General features: G+C 44.8%; 1 protein-coding gene across 2 annotated transcripts in view; it reads left to right on the forward strand.

The window, feature by feature from the left end:
* LOC143297893 (uncharacterized) overlaps positions 1-12587 on the forward strand; it is a 33557-nt gene extending 20970 nt beyond the window's left edge. For both annotated transcript variants that reach the window (XM_076610427.1, XM_076610426.1), the window contains exons 2-6: positions 259-853; positions 5714-5974; positions 7388-7551; positions 9792-9887; positions 10709-12587. In XM_076610427.1, coding sequence (XP_076466542.1) covers positions 295-853; positions 5714-5974; positions 7388-7551; positions 9792-9887; positions 10709-12268 — 2640 coding nt within the window. In that variant the 5' untranslated portion in view covers positions 259-294 and the 3' untranslated portion in view covers positions 12269-12587. The remainder of the gene's footprint in view (positions 1-258; positions 854-5713; positions 5975-7387; positions 7552-9791; positions 9888-10708) is intronic.
* The last annotated feature ends 7413 nt before the right edge of the window (positions 12588-20000 follow it).

Below are 20000 nucleotides of genomic sequence, written 5' to 3' on the forward strand. Positions count from 1 at the left end.
GACAGAGAGACAGACAGACAGCCACAGAGAGACAGACAGACAGCCACAGAGACAGACAGACAGCCACAGAGAGCACAGACAGACAGACAGATAACATGGCCCTGTATATCCGTGTGTCCAGCACCAAGGGACTCACTGAGAGAGAGAGAGACAGAGAGACAGAGACAGACAGACAGACAACCACAGAGAGAGACAGACAGACAGACAGCCACAGAGAGCACAGACAGATAACATGACCCTGTATATCCGTGTGTCCAGCACCAAGGGACTCACTGACCTGACCCCAGGGTGACCATGCTGATGTCCGACACCTGGCAGCCCTCCGTTCTGCAGCTTCTGCCGTTCTCCGCCAACAACGCCAGCCACCACCACCACCCCGCCTCCTCCTTCTCCTCCTCCTCCTCCCTCACCCCTCCACACCCCACCTCCTCCTCCTCCACCTCCCCACGCTACCCTCTGGGCCCTGACGGCGGCAGTCGGGGATTCCCCGTGCTGGCTGTGACCCGGAAGGAGAACCACCACCAGCACCACACCGGAACCGGAAGCAGAGGATGGTCAGAAGATGGTGGTGGTGGTGGTGGTGGTGGCAAGAGTTCCGGACGACGCCGTGGAGGCGGAAGTGGTGGCGGGGTGGGGGGATGGGGAGGGGTGTGGGCGTCCCCTCCCTCACCCCCTACCACGGGCAGGGTGCGAGCTTCATCAGAGAGGATGACGAGGACCCAGGCCGCGTCTTTGGATGCCGGTGGTGGTGGTGGTGGTGGGAAGGATGTGACGTCATCTTCGGCGTCGGCCGTACATCCTCGGGCCAAGTCGGAGTGTCCGACTGCAAGCCACGGACGTCTCCGGTCCGGAGGTGTGTGTGTGTGTGTGTGTGTGTGTGTGTGTGTGTGTGTGTGTGTGTGTGTGTTTGTTGGTGTGCGTGCGTATGTGTGTGTGTGTGTGTGTGTGTGTGTGTGTGTGTGTGTGTGTGTGTGTGTGTGTGGTTTTTTGTTTGTTTGTTTGTTTTTTTTGGTGTGTGTGTGCGTTTGTTGGTATATTCATATTCATGCTTGGCTATGTACATATATCTGCCTGTCTGTCTGTTTGTCTGTCTGTCTGTATGTATGTATGTACATAAATATGTATTGTATGTATGTATATAGTATGCACCCAAATGTAAATATGCATTTACGAATTTTTGTATTGATGTATGTATTGATGTATGCATGTATGATTATAACAGGTTTATTTAACAACAAATTATCAACATGTGATTGAAAGTGACTATCCCCTATCTTTCTATCACTGACTCCTCTCTCTCTCTCTCTCTCTCTCTCTTTCTGTGTGTGTGTGTGTGTGTGTGTGTGTGTGTGTGTGTGTGTGTGTGTGTGTGTGTGTGTGTGTTGCTGTCTGTCTCTCCCCTATCTCAAAGTTTCTCTACCTCTCTTTCTGTGTCTGTCTCTGTGTGTCTGTTTGTCTCTGTTCTCTCTCCCTCTCTCTCTCAGGTACGAAACACTTTGTATAAATCTGGATTCGGCTTTGTTTGGGAAAATCAAAGTGTAGAAAATGCAAGAGGATTCTTGAATGATTTCAAACAAAGACTGATCGATTGCCATAGTCAAAACTGGCACGAACATCTTCACAGCAGCAGCAGGTTTAGCGTTTATCGAAATTTCAAATCATCCATATCACTGGAATCTTACTTTACAGCAGTTAAAAATAAACACATAAGAGATGTGCTTATAAGGTTTAGAATAGGAGCCTCGGATATCCGTACACAAAAGATGAGATTTGCTTTCGTCAGTCCAAACGACCTGAAATGTCCACTATGTAACGCTAGTATTGAAGACGAGATACACACTTTATTTTACTGTAAATCTCTTAACGATCTGCGACATAAATATATTCCATGTTGGTACACGAAACATCCCTCTGACAAAAGTTTAGAATTTATAATGCAGGACACAAAAATCCTTCATGATCTAGGTCGCTTTATTTATCACTCTAATAAACGTCGCGCTGCTTTATTATGATAACGGGCACAACCTGAGTTCTGTTATGTTATACATTTAAAACAACGAACGTACATGTTTAAGCGGACTTGCTCATGATGGAAGGCATTTACCTCATGTGTTTGCATGCCCGGTTGTACAAAATCGAGTCTGCGCGCGCGCAAGTGCGTGTGTGTGTGGGGGGGGGGAGATGTTGGAGGGGGTGTGGAGGGTGTAGGATGGGGTGTGTGGTGTGTGTGCTCAACATTGTAATGGGTCAGAAGGCCTTCTACAATAAAACATTTCTGAGTTCTGAGTTCTCTCTCTCTCTCTCTCTCTCTCGCTCTCTCTCTCTCCTCTCTCTCTCTCTCTCTCTTACTCACACATCCGGCAGGTAATGTTTATTCATACAAATGTCTATGGTTGTTTTTTCACTGTCTTACCTACCCGTTGTAAATTGATAAATAAATAAATGAGTAAATCTAAAACTTCCACGTGACGTGCTAGTACAATAACTTCTATGCACATTACATTCCAAGCCTGATTTTTTTTTCAGCAAATTGCAAGAAGTTCATACTCCTTGTATTATAAGGGAAAACAGTAACAGTAACAAACCAGCAGAAAACAGGATTATAATGATTCTATGCTTTCATATCCCAACAATCTGACGTTCAAATAACAAACAAGAAACAGGATTGTAATGTGCTTTCATAACCCAGTCTGACAAACAGAAAACAGGGTTATACTATACTTTCATAACCCAACAATCTGTCAATATAAAAATAGATAAATGAATAAATAAATTAAAACAAAAAGATAAAAGAAAGTTTTGATATGTTTTCATAACCCAACAATCTGACACCAAGAAAATAATATAAAAAATAAAAATGAAAATAAAAACATGGGAAATCGGATTTTAGTCTACATTCTCAACCCAAAAAATCTGACATTAAGAAAGCAACAACAACAAAAAACAACAACAGAAAACTAGATCTTTGTGTGTTTTCGTAACCCAACAATCTGACATTGAAAAAAACACATACAAAAAACAGCACATAGGACAGTAATATGCTTTCGTAGCCCAACAGTACCTGACATTAGGTGATAAGGCTGTATACAGTGTCTATACAACGAAACGTAGAATTGAAAAGAAAGAAATCATACTTCGAAGCAGCCTTTACACCCACGGCAATAGCGTATCCGTATTATAATATGCCTGGTCCTTTTTATTTTCTTTTTTATAAACTATACAGTACGTGTATTGTGAATGATAGAATACAAGCTAAGAAATCATATTTCATGGCATTCTTTCCGCCCGACAATAATACCTCCCTTATTATATACCAGGCCCTGTTTTTTTATAAACCTGGGGGGAATCATAAAAAGCGGTCTATGCTAAATATGACACTTAGCACGGCTCTTCTCTCACCAGTTTTCTATATCATATATGCGCAGACATTTTCAGCTGAAGGCCATACATACACCCCCATTTTAAAAAGTTCTATGATGTATCGCGGGCTGCACTGAATCGCGGGTGTTCGCGCGGAATAGCATTTTGACGAATGTGGTGGGTTTGAATGTGCTGTGCTGTGCTGTACCTTTGGTGGTCTTTGTTTGCTGGCTGGTTGGTTGGTTGGTTGGTTTCTTTGTTTTATTTATTTATATATTTATTTATTTATTTATCATCTATTTATCTATGTACCATTTTTTTCATATTCATTTATTATTTCAAATCGTTCACACTGTCACGTCTTTTTCTTCTGCTACTTCTGCTACTACTACTGCTGCTGCTGCTACTACTACTACTACTACTACTACTACTTCTTCTTCTTCTTCTTGTTCTACTTTTTTCTTCTCTGCGTTTTTATTCCGTTTGTTGCTGTTGTTGTTGGTAGTGTGGTGGTGGTGGTGGTGGTGATGGTGGTGGAGGTGTTGTGGTGGTGGTGGTGGTGAAGGTGGTGGTATTGGTGATGGTGATGGTGGTGGAGGTGTGGTGGTGGTGATGGTGGTGTGGTGGTGGTGGTGGTGGTGTTACTGGTGGTGGTGGTGGTGGTGGTGATTCGTTCGTTCTGTTTCTGGCACTTTCACACAGAGTATGTGTGAGGAATATTCTCCTTCCTTCTTTGTCAGCAGTCTTATTATATACTTTCCTCCTCCTCCTCCTCCTCCTTCCTCCACAATTGAAGATGAAGTTCATTTTATCTTTGTTTTGTCCAGTACTAAATTGTATGAGAATCAGCCTTCATTCCTGCAAAATATTGCAACAGTCCATCGAATTACTTATTACTACTGTTTCTGACAGCAATAAATGAATATTGATTGATTGATTGAAAAAGATACTTATATAGCGCCTATCCTCGGTCGGAGACCAAGCTGTAAGCGATTTACAAACACGGGATCATTTGCACAACAGGCTGGCTTCCTGGGCAGAGCCGACTAACGGCTACCACTGGGCGCTCATCATTCGTTTCCAGTGTGTCATTCAATCAGATTTCAGGCACGCGGACATGGACACTCAGACAGACATGTAACAATGTACTTCAGAATTAGCGTTTTATATAAATAAATCTTTTGTACGTACTAGAGCATTAACAAGGTAAATATATTATGGATAAAAGTAACCTCCGTCATCCTGATTCCCTCGCATCTTTTAAATCTCGTCTCAAAGCTCACCTTTTCCCTCAGCAGTAAGTTCAATTGTGGCAGGTCCACTTCCTTTGCGTTAGCTGTGCTTGACTATGTTAACTACATGCATGTATATGAATGTGTATTGTGTGCGCGTGCGTTTATGTAAGTTTGTGCCTGCCTATGTGTGCGTATGTGTTAGGGTAGCTGTTAGATACACATGTATTGTTAAAATGTATGTACGCAGAGTGTGTGTGTGTGTGTGCGCGTGTGTGTGTGTGTGTGTGTAGTCACATTTTGGTGTGTGTATGTAACATAGATGTAATGTTTTATGTTAACAAAGCGTTTTTGTAAAGCACATAGAGCAGATTTCTGGATAGTGTGCTATATAAGTATCCATTATTATTACTATTATTATTATTATTATATATATATATATATAGATAGATAGATAGATAGATAGATATCGAGATAAATATGTATTTCTAGATGAATGATCTGTCCCGCCCCGCCAAATTGGGGCTATGGCCTTTCTGATTTAATATCCGAGTCCTTAGTCCATACCACCTTACTTCCCTCGTTTCCCTTCCTCTTTCTCTCCCTTTATATGCTTGATCCTTTTCTTCCTTCAATGCTGGAGAGGGACCGTGGCCAGTGGTTAATGCCAGTTGATTAATTCATGTCAACGTCAGTGCAAGCAAGGTCGTGGAATTTCCAGTGATTGGTCCCTATGCGGTATGGTAGGCATAGGCTAGGCTGTTAACTCTCTCCCTACGAACGGCGAAAGAGACGACGTTAACAGCGTTTCACCCCAATTACCACCATCAAAATATTACAAGCGGAAGGCTCTTACACTGAAGAGGTGAATGTTGACAAAGAATACCACAATTCTGACGACGGAAGCTAAAGGTTGGGTCATTGAGACACCCACTGGACATCCGAGGTGTCTGTGTAGAGGAGAAGAGAGGACTGGCCGTACTGAGTGAGTTAAAAGGTAACATGACTGTTGCTGAGATGGTCCCTCCGCGGTATGGTAAGCTTGGCTGGCTGTTTATATGATCACCGTGACACGTTAACTTTCTGACTGGACTTTATTTACTTGATGTATCGTGCTCCAGGGCTTCAATCACGTGATCACCCCACGTGCACAGTCACGGACTTGAACGATCGCATCGTTGCGCGTGTCGGCTTTCGGCCCGACACTTCCTCCTCGCACGACTCTGCGCTCGGGAGCCTTCGGAACTCTCCGTACGTGACGTCAGCGGCGACGGAAACCTCCTGTTCGAATGGCGTTGGTGGCAGTGTTCGAGGTTTACCGAAACCGGCCTTTCCTGCCAATGCTTTGTCTCCGTCCAACAACTCGGCGGCTGCTGTCATTGGTGAGTTAAAAAAGATGATGACAACGATGACGATGATGATGATGATGGGATAGTGATGATGATAATATAATGATAATAAATAGGATAATGATAATGATAATAAAGAAAATAGCTAATAATAGCTTGCTTTGACTCTGTCCAACAACTCGGTGGCTGCAGTCATTGGTGAGTACAAATTGATAATGATAACGATCATCATCATCATCATCATCATCATCATCGTAATAGCCTGCATTGTCTCCGTCCAACAAGTCGACGGCTGCTGTCATTGGTGAGTACAAATTAATAATGATAAGGACGATGATGATGATGATGATGATGGCGATAATAATGATAATAATGATAATTATAATAGTAATAATGATGATGATAGTACTACTACTACTACTACTACTACTAATAATAATAATAATGATAATAATAATAATCGTGATGATGATGATGATGATGATAATAATAATAGCATTGTCTCCGTCCATCGACCCGGCAGTTGCTGTCATTGGTGCATACTACTACGACTACTACTGCTACTACTAATTATAATAACAATGATATGCATCGTCTCCACCCAACGACTCTGCTGTCATTGGTGAGTACAAATAATAATAATGGCGATAATACCCCTAATGATGATAACAACGATGCTACTACTACTAATGATATTGATGATAGTAGTAGTGGCAGTAGTAGTAGTAGTAGTATATATGTATGTATGTATTATCTCCGTCCATCGAACCAGCTGCTGCTGTCATTGATGAGTACAAATATTACAATAATGATAATAATGATGATGATGATGTTGATAAGTATAGTCATTGGTGAGTACAAATAAACAAATAGATAAGTAATTGATTGAATAATGAAATAAATAAACAAACAACTGAATAATAATCTTAACATTTTTTTTAATGGTTTCTTGCTATGTGTGCAAGTTTTCCGAGAAATAAAATGCACAGGTATGTAAGTCGGATGAATGATGAAACAACAACGTAAAACAAAGAAAAACGAACAAGGATGTACGTGAATCTAAATCAGATCAGCAGTGGCTCTCTCTCTCTCTCTCCCCCCTCTCTCTCTCTCTCTCTCCCATCTTGTTCTCTTTCTCCCTCTCTTTCTCCCCTTCTCTCTCAAACTTTCCTCTCTCTCCCCCTCTCTCTCTCCCATCTCTCTCTCTTTCTCTCTACCCGTCTTTCTCTCCCCTCTCTCTCTCACTCTCTCTCTCTGTCTCCCATCTCTTTCTCCGTCTCTCTCCCTCTCTCTCTCCCCGTCTCTCCCCCCCCCCAATCCCCCCTCTCTCTCCCCCCCTCTCTCCCCCCCTCTCTCTCTCTCGATTACACAACAAGCTGGAGTGTTGACCTTTTTAATCAGCTCTCTGTGTCTTGTTCCACACATCCACCATCCACCTCGTGACAGGAAGCGGAAACAGCGGTGTGGGTGAAGGTCGCGTCGTGGTGTCCAAGAACGGCATGTGGCGCTCAGTGACCTTGACCCCTGGAGAGATGGAGCTGAAGAGGCACCGTGACCTACTGGAGAGAGTGGGGGTGGCCCCGCCTGCCCCAGGGAAGGGGGAGTCCAAGGTGGGTGTCGCCTGTCTGTATGAGAGAGTCTGTGAGGGTGTGGGTTCGAATCCCGCTCTCGTCCTTTTTCACCCAAAGTTTGACTGGTAAACCAAACTGAACGTCTAGTCTTTAGGATCAGACGATAAACCGAGGTCCCGTGTGCTGCATGCACTTGGCGCACTGGAAAAAAAAAAAACACACACAAAAAAAACAAACAAACCCATGGCAACAAGGGCACTGTCCTCTGGCAAAATTATATATATAAAAAAAGAAATCCACTATGATAGGTACACAAATATATGAGCATGCAATCAAGGCATGACAAGCGCGTTGGGTTGTGCTGATGTCGGGCATCATCGCCTAGCAGATATGGTGCAGCGTATATGGATTTGTCCGAACGCACTGACGCCTCCCTCCTGGAGAAACTGAAACTGGGACTGTCTTTCTGTCTGTCTGTCTGTCTGTCTGTCTGTCTGTCTGTCTGATGTGTGGCCCAGACGTGATTTGTCGGTCTTTGGCTGTGCGTCTGTCTCTGTCTGTGTGTCTGTTTATTATTGGTCTGTCTGTATGATGTATACACGGTCATTATTTGTCGGTCTTTGCCTGTGTGTCTGTCTCTGTCTGTCTGTCTGTCTGTCTGTCTGTCTGTCTGTCTGTCTCAGTGCCCGTCTGTAGGTTTTTTTTTTGTTTTTAGATTTTTGTTTTGTTTGAGTGTGTTACTGTTTCTGTATCTCTGTTCTTACCTGTCTCTGTATCTTTCTGTATTTCCGTGTCTCTGTCTCTGTCTCTGTCTCTGTCTGTCTGTATGTCTGTCTGTCTGTCTGCCTCTCTCTCTCTCTCTCTAAACTTATTCTACCCGACCACTCACTATCAACAGATGAGAAATTAACAAAACTGGAAATATTACCACTGTACAAGCAATTTGAATACAATAGAATGGTCCTCATGTTCAAAGTACACAACCACATGTCAGCACCGTACCTCTCTTTGCATTTTTTGGACCATCTATTTGGAACTCTCTTCCTACGTTCATCAAGACGTGCGATTCATTATCGTCCTTCAGATCAAGGGTACGAAAACTTCCGCTTCACAAACAATAGACCCCCAAACCAAATATAACCGGCCTAAACACATCATGCCCTTTGTGAAATGTATGCGCTGTCTGTTCCTATACATACACTAACGTGTTTCATCTTATTTTCAACCTTTTGTGTTTTTTATATATTACATGCAAGCTATTGATTGGATGTTATTGCCTGCCACATCAGCGTCAGGTTTCTCATCACTGTTGTATATGTACAGTGATATAACTGTATTTCTCTGCTCTGTTTATATATTTTCATTTCAGTCGTGCCTCTTTCCTGTATTCTGTGTGGTGATTAATTTGACAGTCTTAATAACCCCTTTACTTTTTTATTTTTTTCCCCTTTCTTTTTGTTCAATATTTGCTATTGTACTACAATATGATTTGTAATGTACTACAATATGATTTGATACCTAATTATGTTTATGTATACGTATGCATACATATCTGTATGTACATGTAGACATATGCATGCATGTGGGTATATGTGCAAATATGTATATGCATAAGGGTGTGTGTGATTGGGGATGATTGTGTGCATATGTGTGTGATTGGGTGGGTGTGAGTGTGTGACAGTGTTCCCTTCATTATATTTTTTGTGATGATGATGGTCCGTTGATTAGTATTATAATTAGTAGTAGTAGTAGTAGTAGTAGTAGTAGTAGTAGTGGTAGTATTTACTATTGTTATTATTGTTGTGTCTTATCGTTACTGTTTTTGTTGTCACAAGGACAGATTGGAAGACTAGGCAATGCCTAAAATCTTTATCCTTGAGTAATAAAGTTTTTTGAATCTTTGAATCTTGAATCTCTCTCTCTCTCTTTGATGTCAACGAACTTTTACATCCAGCTCAGTTTGGTTAAGCATTCATGCCACACAGCATTGGTCAACATTGTAGATGACTGGCTTACCAATGTCAATAACAATAGATATTGTGTTTTATTCGTCGATTTTTTTTTTAAAGCATTTGATGTGATAGACCGTAAACTCTTACTTAGAAAACTTGAGCTGTATGGTCTGTCAACCAATTGTCTTAGTTTGCTTGAATCCTATATGACAAACAGACAACAATGCGTGACAATGTGTGTGCTCTGCGCGCGCGCGCGCGTGTGTGTGTGTGTGTGTGTGTGTGTGTGCGTGCGTGCGTGCGTGCGTGTGTGTGTGTGTGATTCAGTCAGGGCAGCAGTACCACAAGATGAACGTCAGGGATTTACCCCGGAGCACGACTCCAGTCAACGACCACGACCCCGATAAACTAAACATGAAACAGGTGCGTGCGTTTTGCTGTGGTGTTTGTGTGTGGATTTCACTGGAGTGGAATTTTATGTCTTGTGACTTGTGATGACATACTTTCGTGCAGGTAAGGCTTCAGCAAATCACAGTTAGATGTTTGTGTGTGTGTTTATGTCAGTAAGTGTTGGAGGGTGGGGGTGTCGGGGGGGAGGGGAGAGGGGAAGAGAGAGAGGAGGGGTATAGATAAAATTGAATGGTCATATTATTAACAACAGAGTGTTGAATGATAGTTATAAAATGTTGAGTAAGATTATCAGATGGAGTTACGGAAAGACAGAGAGAGGGGCGGGGGCGGGTGGGGGTGGGGGGCGGGGGCAGGTATACATACATATATGTGTGTGTGTGTGTGTGTGTGTGTGTGTGTGTGTGTGTGTGTGTGTGTGTGTGTGTATGTGTGTGTGTGTGTGTGTGTATGTATGTATTTGTGTGTGTGTGTGTGTGTGTGTGTGTGTGTGTGTGTGTGTGTGTGTGTGTGTGTGAAGACGACACGATGCTAACGGTATTGACGACACAATACTGACGGAATGACGATACTATTTCGTAGTCTTGAGAATGCCTGAAGCAATTTGTAAGACGAAGCACCCAGCCTCCATTGGTTTCCAACCGGGGTTGATATGCCAAACAATGAAGTAGTCTAAACTAGGCTATCTATTGGAGTAATGTCCCTTAAATCCTCTGCATCTTAATCAATGCAGTCGTAACTGGATAGACAGATACTACAGTCATGACGACACGGTACAGATGGTGGCGATGACGGCATTATAAAGTTAACGATGACTCTGATGATTGTCGTCTCAGGTCATCGCCTTCCTTCAGTCCAAAGGCAAGTCCCAGGCGGACGCTGTGGAGCTTCCTCGAGGGCCGAAGTCGACGGTGTGCGTGACGCTGCCAGACACCGTCAAGCCAGGCGTGTTCCGGGGCAGCGTCAAGAGACCCACCGCCCCCACCGCCGCCGACATCCTCATGAGGTCTTCGGGACGTCCACGGCGCAGGGACTCCACGGACGCGTCTCCTTCCTCCGCTGTAGCCGCGCAGAAAGGGGAGGGCAGCGGGGACACGCATAGATCATCCCCCTCTTTACCCGTGACCCGGAACAGCACGGCGAAGTCCGTGAAATCCTCCGGAAAGGACGGCAAGGAGCAGCGAAGGGAGCACAGAGACCGCACGCAGGAGAGATCAGACCCCCACGCCAGGGCTTCTTCTTCTTCCGAGAAGCTGCAGAAAAAACCGTTCCGGCTGCACCGGTTCTTGACGATGGTTCCCACGGCCAGGGACTCCCAGGTCGACGTGACCCCCGCCCCCTCCGCCTCTGCCGGCAGCTGTCCGCTGTACTCATCCGTGCCGCTGGTCTCCCGCTCCTCCAAGTCGGCCCACAAGGAGCGGACCTTGTGCCTGGACCTGGCCACTCACTCCAAGACCCAGAACACGCTACCCCGATGCCCGGACAGCAAGCAGCAGGGCAAGGTTCACTACAGGCTGGGCGCCCGACCCAGACCCAGCTCTTTACGAGTGGAGCAAGACCTGTCAGAGACCCTGTCCAAACTGTCGGCGGATTTCGGAGACCGTGACGTCACCAACAGACGGGTGACGGTCGCGGACTCATCATCAGGACATCCAAACACCAACGCCAAAGAAGCGAAGAACGTCATCCGTCTCCCGTTCGTCATGGTCGATTCCGAAGACGAAGACGCCAGTGCACCTTCAGAGTCCAGAAAATCTTCCAAACCACAAGCCCAGAAGCACGCCAAGCAGCAGCTCAAGAAGCCTTCCCGCCGGACTCCAGAGACGAACGTGACCGTGGAAGAGGAAGCCTCGAACGAGACGGAAGGCACAGACTGTCAGTGGCCGACCGATGTGAAGGAAACTCCGGAGCTGCAGCCCTCTTCTCACATCTCTGCCACCTCTTCCATGCTTCCGGCACAGACCCCCTCCTCCTCCTCCACCACCACCAGCGGTCTGCCCACGGTGGTGCCGGCGGACGCAGCCAGGGACCAGACACAGATGGTGCAGGACTACGTGGACACACTGCCGCACGTGCTGACCGACCCTGGCTCCACGACAGACCTCGCCGTCAGAGACACGGCCCCCGACAGACCCGTTACCAACAAGAAGCTGAAAGTCAACGTCCCTTCCCACAGCGACCTTCTCCAAGCCACCACCACTGCCACCAAACAGAAACTGCCCGACTGCGTCACTTTGTCCTTGAGAAAGGAACGTCACCGCACGCGCGAAAGCACTTATATGTCTGAGATTGGAGGAAGTGACGTGTTTTCTGACGACACGTGCGCGGCGCGAGTGAACTCTGAGAGTGTGAGGATGAGTTTCAGAAGTGACGATGTGGCGTCCTTGGCGTCCTGACTGCGTGCCAAGTGTTTGTCATCGTGTTGACATCGTGTCATGTCAGCTTGTCCAGTGCCTGACATGTCATTTCAACTCGTCCAGTGCTTGTCATGTCATTTCAACTCGCCCAGTGTCTGACATCATGTCATGTCAGCTTTCCAGTGCTTTACATTTCATATCAACCCGCCCAGTGTCTGACATCATATCATATCAACTTGTTCAGTGTCTAACATCATGTCATATCAAATTGTCCAGTGTCTGACATCATGTCATATCAACTCGTCCAGTGTCAGACATCATGTCATATCAACTTGTTCAGTGTCTGACATCATATCGTATCAAATTGTCCAGTGTCTGACATCATGTCATATCAACTCGTCCAGTGTCTAACATCATGTCATATCAACTCGTCCAGTGTCTGACATCATGTCATGTCAGCTTGTTCAGTGTCTAACATCATGTCATATAAGCTTGTTCAGTGTCTGACATCATGTCATATCAAATTGTCCAGTGTCTGACATCATGTCATATCAACTCGTCCAGTGTCAGACATCATGTCATATCAACTCGTCCAGTGTCTAACATCATGTCATATCAAATTGTCCAGTGTCTGACATCATGTCATATCAAATTGTCTTGTGTCTGACATTGTTATATCAACTCGTCCAGTGTCTGACATCATGTCATATCAACTCGTCCAGTGTCTGACATTATGTCATATCAACTCGTCCAGTGTCTGACATCATGTCATATCAACTCGTCCAGTGTCTGACATCATGTCATATCAACTTGTTCAGTGTCTGACATCGTGTCATATCAACTCGCCCAGTGTCTGACATCATATCATATCAAATTGTCCAGTGTCTGACATCATGTCATATCAAATTGTCCAGTGTCTGACATCATGTCATGTCAGCTTTCCAGTGCTTTACATTTCGTATCAACTTGTCCAGTGTCTGACATCATGTCATTTCAACTCGCCCAGTGTCTGATATCATGTCATATCAAATTGTCCAGTGTCTGACATCATGTCATATCAAATTGTCCAGTGTCTGACATCATGTCATATCAACTCGTCCAGTGTCTGACATCATGTCATATCAACTCGTCCAGTGTCTAACATCATGTCATATCAACTTGTCCAGTGTCTGACATCATATCGTATCAAATTGTCTTGTGTCTGACATTGTCATATCAATTCGTCCAGTGTCTGACATCATGTCATATCAACTCGTCCAGTGTCTGACATTATGTCATATCAACTCGTCCAGTGTCTGACATCATGTCATATCAACTCGTCCAGTGTCTGACATCATGTCATATCAACTTGTTCAGTGTCTGACATCGTGTCATATCAACTCGCCCAGTGTCTGACATCATATCATATCAAATTGTCCAGTGTCTGACATCATGTCATATCAAATTGTCCAGTGTCTGACATCATGTCATGTCAGCTTTCCAGTGCTTTACATTTCGTATCAACTTGTCCAGTGTCTGACATCATGTCATTTCAACTCGCCCAGTGTCTGATATCATGTCATATCAAATTGTCCAGTGTCTGACATCATGTCATATCAAATTGTCCAGTGTCTGACATCATGTCATGTCAGCTTTCCAGTGCTTTACATTTCGTATCAACTTGTCCAGTGTCTGACATCATGTCATATCAACTCGTCCAGTGTCTGACATCATGTCATATCAACTCGTCCAGTGTCTAACATCATGTCATATCAACTTGTCCAGTGTCTGACATCATATCGTATCAAATTGTCTTGTGTCTGACATTGTCATATCAACTCGTCCAGTGTCTGACATCATGTCATATCAACTCGTCCAGTGTCTGACATTATGTCATATCAACTCGTCCAGTGTCTGACATCATGTCATATCAACTCGTCCAGTGTCTGACATCATGTCATATCAACTTGTTCAGTGTCTGACATCGTGTCATATCAACTCGCCCAGTGTCTGACATCATATCATATCAAATTGTCCAGTGTCTGACATCATGTCATATCAAATTGTCCAGTGTCTGACATCATGTCATGTCAGCTTTTCAGTGCTTTACATTTCATATCAACTCACCCAGTGTCTGACATCATATCATATCAACTTGTTCAGTGTCTGACATCATATCATATCAACTTGTTCAGTGTCTGACATCATGTCATATCAAATTGTCCAGTGTCTGACATCATGTCATATCAAATTGTCCAGTGTCTGACATTATGTCATATCAATTTGTTCAGTGTCTGACATCATGTCATATCAACTCGTTCAGTGTCTGTCATGTCATATCAGCTTGTTCAGTGTCTGACATCATATCATATCAAATTGTCTGGTGTCTGACATTATGTCATATCAACTCGTCCAGTGTCTGACATCATGTCATATCAAATTGTCCAGTGTCTGACATTATGTCATATCAATTTGTTCAGTGTCTGACATCATATCATATCAACTTGTTCAGTGTCTGACATCATGTCATATCAACTCGTTCAGTGTCTGTCATGTCATATCAGCTTGTTCAGTGTCTGACATCATATCATATCAGCTTGTTCAGTGTCTGACATCATGTCATATCAGCTTGTTCAGTGTCTGACATCATGTCATATCTAATTGTTCAGTGTCTGACATCATGTCATATCTAATTGTCCAGTGTCTGACGTGATGTCATATCAACTTGTTCAGTGTCTGACATGTCATATCAAATTGTCCAGTGTCTGACATCATGTCATATCAAATTGTCCAGTGTCTGACATCATGTCATATCAAATTGTCCAGTGTCTGACATCATGTCATATCAAATTGTCTAGTGTCTGACATCATGTCATATCAAATTGTCCAGTGTCTGACATCATGTCATATCAAATTGTCCAGTGTCTGACATCATGTCATATCAAATTGTCCAGTGTCTAACATCATGTCATATCAAATTGTCCAGTGTCTGACATCATGTCATATCAAATTGTCCAGTGTCTGACATTATGTCATATTAACTCGTCCAGTGTCTGACATCATGTCATATCAAATTGTCTAGTGTCTGACATTATGTCATATCAACTCGTCCAGTGTCTAACATCATGGCATATTAACTTGTCCAGTGTCTGACATCATGTCATACTAAATTGTCCAGTGTTTGAAATCGTGTCGACATCATGTCATTATCAGATTTTCCCATTTCTAACATCATGTCGACTCGACTTCATATTATATCAGCGTGCCAAGTATTTGAAATCGTGTCGATGTAATGACATATCAGCTTGTCCAGTGTCTGACATCGTGTCGACATCATGTCATATCAGTGTGTCCAGTGTTTGACATGTCGACATCATGTCATATCAGCTTGCCATAAGGAAGACATCAGCGTTTGCAAGAGTGACGTTCGTTCCTCATCCCATGTTGAAGACACTGGCTCGTGGATCTGACGAGCGTGGAAGTGTCAGGGTCCCGAAGAAGGCAAGGGAGACTGTCGTGGGAACGAATACGAACAGGAACTTCAAAAATGATAGCAGGGCAACGCACGTGAAGGAGTGATGTTAACGTTATATATATATATAAAGGTGAATGTGTGCGACTGAAAACATTTAACAATGACGTTGATGCACGGAACAATACATAGCAAATACTGTGATATTTAATTGTTATGATAATGTGATGCATGTATGTGCGAACATGAACGTTTTTTGGTTGTTGTTTTTGTTGGGGTTTTTTTGTTTGTTTGTTTGTTTGGGTTGTTTTTTTCTCTCTCTCTCTCTCTTTCTTCCATTTCTTTCTTTTATCTGTTTTTCACACACACACACACACACACACACACACACACACACACACACACACACACACACACACACACACACACTCTTCTTATAGACGCCCTGTGGCAGAATAGGTCTGGTGGTTAGGTTTCGGATTTCTGATCCAGTAATCACTAGTGGTCGGGGTTCGAGACCCCCTGTTTCAGCAAAGTGTTGTGTTTTTAACAAACAATGAGGCCAGGAGATGAAATGATTAACAAATAGTAAAAAAGTGGTAACTCTCTCCATTCACAAGGTACACAACTTCAAGTCAGTGCTGCTTACGCTACCGATTCAGCTAGCACACAGGTAAATAAAAGGTACATTGGAACAAACCCAGACACTTCCTCAAAAAGGAAGCGCCGGGCCTGTCCTTATACCGATCATTTGACATGTATCGGTAGCGTAAGCAGCACTGACTTGAAGTTGTGTACCTTGTGAATGGAGAGAGTTAACATTCTTTACTATTTGTTAACTCACTCAGTACGGCCAGTCCTATCTTCTCCTCTACACAGACCCCTCGGATGTCCAGTGGGTGTCTGAATGACCCAACCTTTAGCTTCCGTCGTCAGAATTGTGGTATTCTTTGTCAACATTCACGTCTTCAGTATAAGAGCCTTCCGCTTGCAATATTTTGATGATGGTAATTGGGGTGAAACGCTGTTAACGTCGTCTCTTTCGCCGTTCGTATGGAGAGAGTTAAAGTGTTGTGTTGTTTGGAAATCCTCTTCACCCCGATTCTTCTCACTCCACCCAGCTGTGTATGGGTAGGTATAGGTATACCCGACTTCGCTTGGAAATGAAGACTGCGGGATGAGAGAACTGAGCCCTGCTTTCCTATGCCCTGAGGGTCCCGGGTTCGAATCTCGGTAAAGGGCGCCTGGTGGGTAAAGGGTGGAGATTTTTTTCCGATCTCACAGGTCAACATAAGTGCAGGCCTGCTAGTGCCTGAACCCCCTTCGTGTGTATACGCCAAGCAGAAGATCAAATACGCGCACGTTAAAGATCCTGTAATCCATGTCAGCGTTCGGTTGGTTATGGAAACAAGAACATACCCAGCATGCACCCCCCCGAAAACAGAGTATGGCTGCCTACATTGTGGAGTAAAAACGGCCATGCACGTAAAAGCCCATTCGTGTACATATGAACGAAAGTGGGAGTTGCAGCCCACGAACGAAGAAGAAGAACAGAGAATTCACTGCTCCGATAGCCTTACTGCCTTTTTTTTTTTTTTTTTTTTTTTTTGAAAGCTTAACCTGATATACATTTTTTTGGATTTATCTATTTCATTCCACAGTTTTCGTAAAATAAAGGTGAAAAAAAAATCGTTTGTTGTATCGCTGCTTTACCACGTACTAACTGGCGAAATAATCTCTGTATGAAATGAGGCAGTCTGAAAGGGAGGAATTGATAGACACAGAAGACAGGGTGACGGAAGGATAGACACAGAAGACAGGGTGACGGAAGGATAGGCACAGAAGACAGGGTGACGGAAGGATAGACACAGAAGACAGGGTGACGGAAGGATAGGCACAGAAGACAGGGTGACGGAAGGATAGGCACAGAAGACAGGGTGACGGAAGGATAGGCACAGAAGACAGGGTGACGGAAGGACAGGCACAGAAGACAGGGTGACGGAAGGATAGGCACAGAAGACAGGGTGACGGAAGGATAGGCACAGAAGACAGGGTGACGGAATTGATAGACACAGAAGACAGGGTGACGGAATTGATAGACACAGAAGACAGGGTGACGGAAGGATAGGCACAGAAGACAGGGTGACGGAAGGATAGACACAGAAGACAGGGTGACGGAAGGATAGGCACAGAAGACAGGGTGACGGAATTGATAGACACAGAAGACAGGGTGACGGAAGGATAGGCCAGGGTGACGGAAGGATAGACACAGAAGACAGGGTGACGGAAGGATAGACACAGAAGACAGGGTGACGGAATTGATAGACACAGAAGACAGGGTGACGGAATTGATAGACACAGAAGACAGGGTGACGGAATTGATAGACACAGAAGACAGGGTGACGGAATTGATAGACACAGAAGACAGGGTGACGGAATTGATAGACACAGAAGACAGGGTGACGGAAGGATAGGCACAGAAGACAGGGTGACGGAATTGATAGACACAGAAGACAGGGTGACGGAAGGACAGGCACAGAAGACAGGGTGACGGAAGGATAGACACAGAAGACAGGGTGACGGAAGGATAGACATACCAGACAGGGTGACGGAAGGATAGGCACAGAAGACAGGGTGACGGAAGGATAGACACAGAAGACAGGGTGACGGAAGGATAGGCACAGAAGACAGGGTGACGGAATTGATAGACACAGAAGACAGGGTGACGGAAGGATAGACACAGAAGACAGGGTGACGGAATTGATAGACACAGAAGACAGGGTGACGGAATTGATAGACACAGAAGACAGGGTGACGGAAGGATAGACACAGAAGACAGGGTGACGGAATTGATAGACACAGAAGACAGGGTGACGGAAGGATAGGCACAGAAGACAGGGTGACGGAAGGATAGGCACAGAAGACAGGGTGACGGAAGGATAGGCACAGAAGACAGGGTGACGGAAGGATAGGCACAGAAGACAGGGTGACGGAAGGATAGGCACAGAAGACAGGGTGACGGAATTGATAGACACAGAAGACAGGGTGACGGAAGGATAGACATACCAGACAGGGTGACGGAAGGATAGACACAGAAGACAGGGTGACGGAAGGATAGACACAGAAGACAGGGTGACGGAAGGATAGACACAGAAGACAGGGTGACGGAAGGATAGGCACAGAAGACATGGTGACGGAATTGATAGACACAGAAGACAGGGTGACGGAAGGATAGGCACAGAAGACAGGGTGACGGAAGGATAGGCAGAGAAGACAGGGTGACGGAATTGATAGACACAGAAGACAGGGTGACGGAAGGATAGGCACAGAAGACAGGGTGACGGAAGGATAGACACAGAAGACAGGGTGACGGAAGGATAGACATACCAGACAGGGTGACGGAAGGATAGGCACAGAAGACAGGGTGACGGAAGGATAGGCACAGAAGACAGGGTGACGGAAGGATAGACACAGAAGACAGGGTGACGGAAGGATAGGCACAGAAGACAGGGTGACGGAAGGATAGACACAGAAGACAGGGTGACGGAAGGATAGGCACAGAAGACAGGGTGACGGAAGGATAGGCACAGAAGACAGGGTGACGGAAGGATAGACACAGAAGACTGGGTGACGGAAGGATAGACATACCAGACAGGGTGACGGAAGGATAGACACAGAAGACAGGGTGACGGAAGGATAGACACAGAAGACAGGGTGACGGAAGGACAGGCACAGAAGACAGGGTGACGGAATGGATAGACACAGAAGACAGGGTGACGGAAGGATAGACACAGAAGACAGGGTGACGGAAGGATAGACACAGAAGACAGGGTGACGGAATTGATAGACACAGAAGACAGGGTGACGGAAGGATAGGCACAGAAGACAGGGTGACGGAATTGATAGACACAGAAGACAGGGTGACGGAAGGATAGACACAGAAGACAGGGTGACGGAAGGATAGACATACCAGACCGGCTATACTGACAGATGGACAGACAGAGTGGTGAAATTAATGGATAGACAGGTGTAGACAAACAAAATGAGAGGCGAGAGAGAGACAGAGACAGAGAGAGGGACAGACAAAGAAAGAGAGAGAGAGAGAGACACGCACACACGCACGCACACACACACACACACACACACACACACACACATGCACGCACGCATGCACGCACGCAGAAACAGAGACACACACACACACACACACACACACACACACACACACACACACACACACACACACACACACACACGTTAACATGAAAGAATTAGCTGCAAAACCACATCATACTCCTGTTCCTTTTTGGGAAATGTTGA

This window comes from Babylonia areolata, chromosome 23 (assembly GCF_041734735.1).
Source record: "Babylonia areolata isolate BAREFJ2019XMU chromosome 23, ASM4173473v1, whole genome shotgun sequence".
Classification (NCBI taxonomy): Eukaryota; Metazoa; Mollusca; class Gastropoda; order Neogastropoda; family Buccinidae; genus Babylonia; species Babylonia areolata.